This window comes from Aplysia californica, unplaced genomic scaffold (genome assembly GCF_000002075.1).
Source record: "Aplysia californica isolate F4 #8 unplaced genomic scaffold, AplCal3.0 scaffold00163, whole genome shotgun sequence".
NCBI classification, from domain to species: domain Eukaryota; kingdom Metazoa; phylum Mollusca; class Gastropoda; order Aplysiida; family Aplysiidae; genus Aplysia; species Aplysia californica.
In genome coordinates, this window is record NW_004797433.1 from 916617 (window position 1) to 918577 (window position 1961).

The 1961-nt window shown below is 38.8% G+C and overlaps 1 protein-coding gene across 1 annotated transcript in view; it reads right to left on the reverse strand.

Annotated features, from left to right (window-relative positions):
• The window catches only part of LOC101859703, a gene marked incomplete in the record, with an annotated part of 13217 nt that overhangs the window by 2010 nt on the left and 9246 nt on the right, over window positions 1-1961 (reverse strand). The window contains 1 exon segment of the mRNA XM_005097762.3: window positions 1708-1833. Within this exon segment, the coding sequence (XP_005097819.2) occupies window positions 1708-1833 (126 nt within the window).

Genomic DNA, 1961 nt, shown 5'->3' on the forward strand with positions numbered 1-1961 from the left:
AGGGAATTTTGAATTTTGCCCGGGAGGCGGCTGAAGCCTACTCTTATCGATTTTAGACCACCAAGGGATCTTTAACGAGCGCAACTTGCACACGGGCCCTTGTCCGTAAAAGCTAGGTGTAGACCTTTCCTACCAGAAGATCAGGAGTGTGGCTTAAAGACAGCAGTAAGAAGGAGCCAAGGAGTAGCAGAAGAAAGGCTGCAGAAAGAGTTCAGGAGCCTAGAGAAAGGGGCAAAGGAGGTGAGTGAAGGGGGTGCGGGCTGAAAGAGGAAACGAAAGCAGACGACAGAACATGGCTAAAGCGCAAGAAAGGAGGTGAAAGGAGACAGTTTTAGAGAAGAAATTTTTTCGGTCGCCATCCGGATTCAAACCCAGGACCCTTGAATGAGAGGCGAACACTTTAACCTCTGAGCCACGAGAGCCCCCATAGATTGTTTAGTGTAAAGCGCATAGAGATTGCTGTTGAGCGGGAATTTGCGCTTGTACAAATGCTTTCTATCTCCATCTTCTACATGCAAGGGTGGAAGGTCTAACCCACAGACAACGATTTCTGAGTTGCAATGGATGCCAGCCTCAAAGAAAGTTAGGAATCAAATTCTAATTAATCTAATGAGATCTTTAAAAAAAAGATAAACGCCGTTGAAATTTTCCAAGATGGCCTCCACAGCAGCTGAGGAGAAAAGTGGTCATCTTAGACAGGTGTACGTCTTGGATAGTGATGTAGAAAGAAACTCTTATAGGGAGAGATGAGGAATGCCGTTTGAATAGAGGTGACTGTCTTGGACAAGTGGCTGTTATAGCAGGTTCGACCGTAACCATAAACCCAAAGCAATCAAACAAAAATACAATTTATCAAGACTGTTCCCGGGGTTTTATGCACCCTGCATAATTTATCAAAATTTGATCGTTTCTCGCAAAATTTCTTATTATTTTCCTTTATCATTCTTTGTTAAAATTAACAGAATCGCATAGTTTCACATGTTTGGGCTGTTTGCATAATTTCAGATTTTTTTGCATAACACCGCAGGGACAGACAAGATTATTTACGGCTGTATTATACTTCTATACCAATTTTCTCTGGCCATGTAACAATAATATTGTGCTTGTATTGTAAGTATTTTTGATCATTTAAAAGGTGGGCTGCTTCGACCTTGTAAGAAGTTAGAAGGGTCACGTCACCCCTAGTTGAGAGGAATACAATATCCTAGCAGACTGATTGAGATACTCGATATCTTAATGTCCTAAATTAGGAAACAAATTCTTGAGTCTTCACTGTGCGACAGCAAAGAATGTAACCGCTTCACCGCGGGCACTGATTTGTAAGAATAAATATCAGGTCAAACATAATAAGTGGGTTGTATTAATTTCTTATTTTTAGAAATTTATTTGAAGCAAAGTATTTCTGTAAGATTAGCGCAAAATGTATTACGTTTATAAAAAAAAAGCTTCAAAACAAACAAATAATAAATAAATAAATAAATAAATGAATAAATAAATAAATAAATAAATAAAAATAAAAAAGATAAACACAAAAAAACACCAAAAAAAACCCACACAAATTTTTAAAAAATGAATAACAAATAAAACAATAATCCAAAAAACAAAAACAGAAAAGAAAGAGACAGAAAACAAACAAAAAGACTATAAAAAGAACACCTAAATACTGTATTACTGTATAAGAAAACAGACACCGACAAAGGTACGTACCACATGTTTGAGCACGTGTCATTAGTGCCAGCTGACAGGATACACGCACAAATGAAGATGATGAACGCCGTGACGAGCTCATAAGCGACGAAACCACTCTGGGCTTTGAGTCCATAAAGACTGTGGCTGCCGAAGAAAATGTTAATAAAAGATGTTGTGATTCCAGAGTGGCGTGCGAATGTTTTTATTTGCTCTCCCTCCAATCCTCTCTCTCTCTCTCTCTCTCTCTCTGTCTCTCTCTCACCCACCCCACC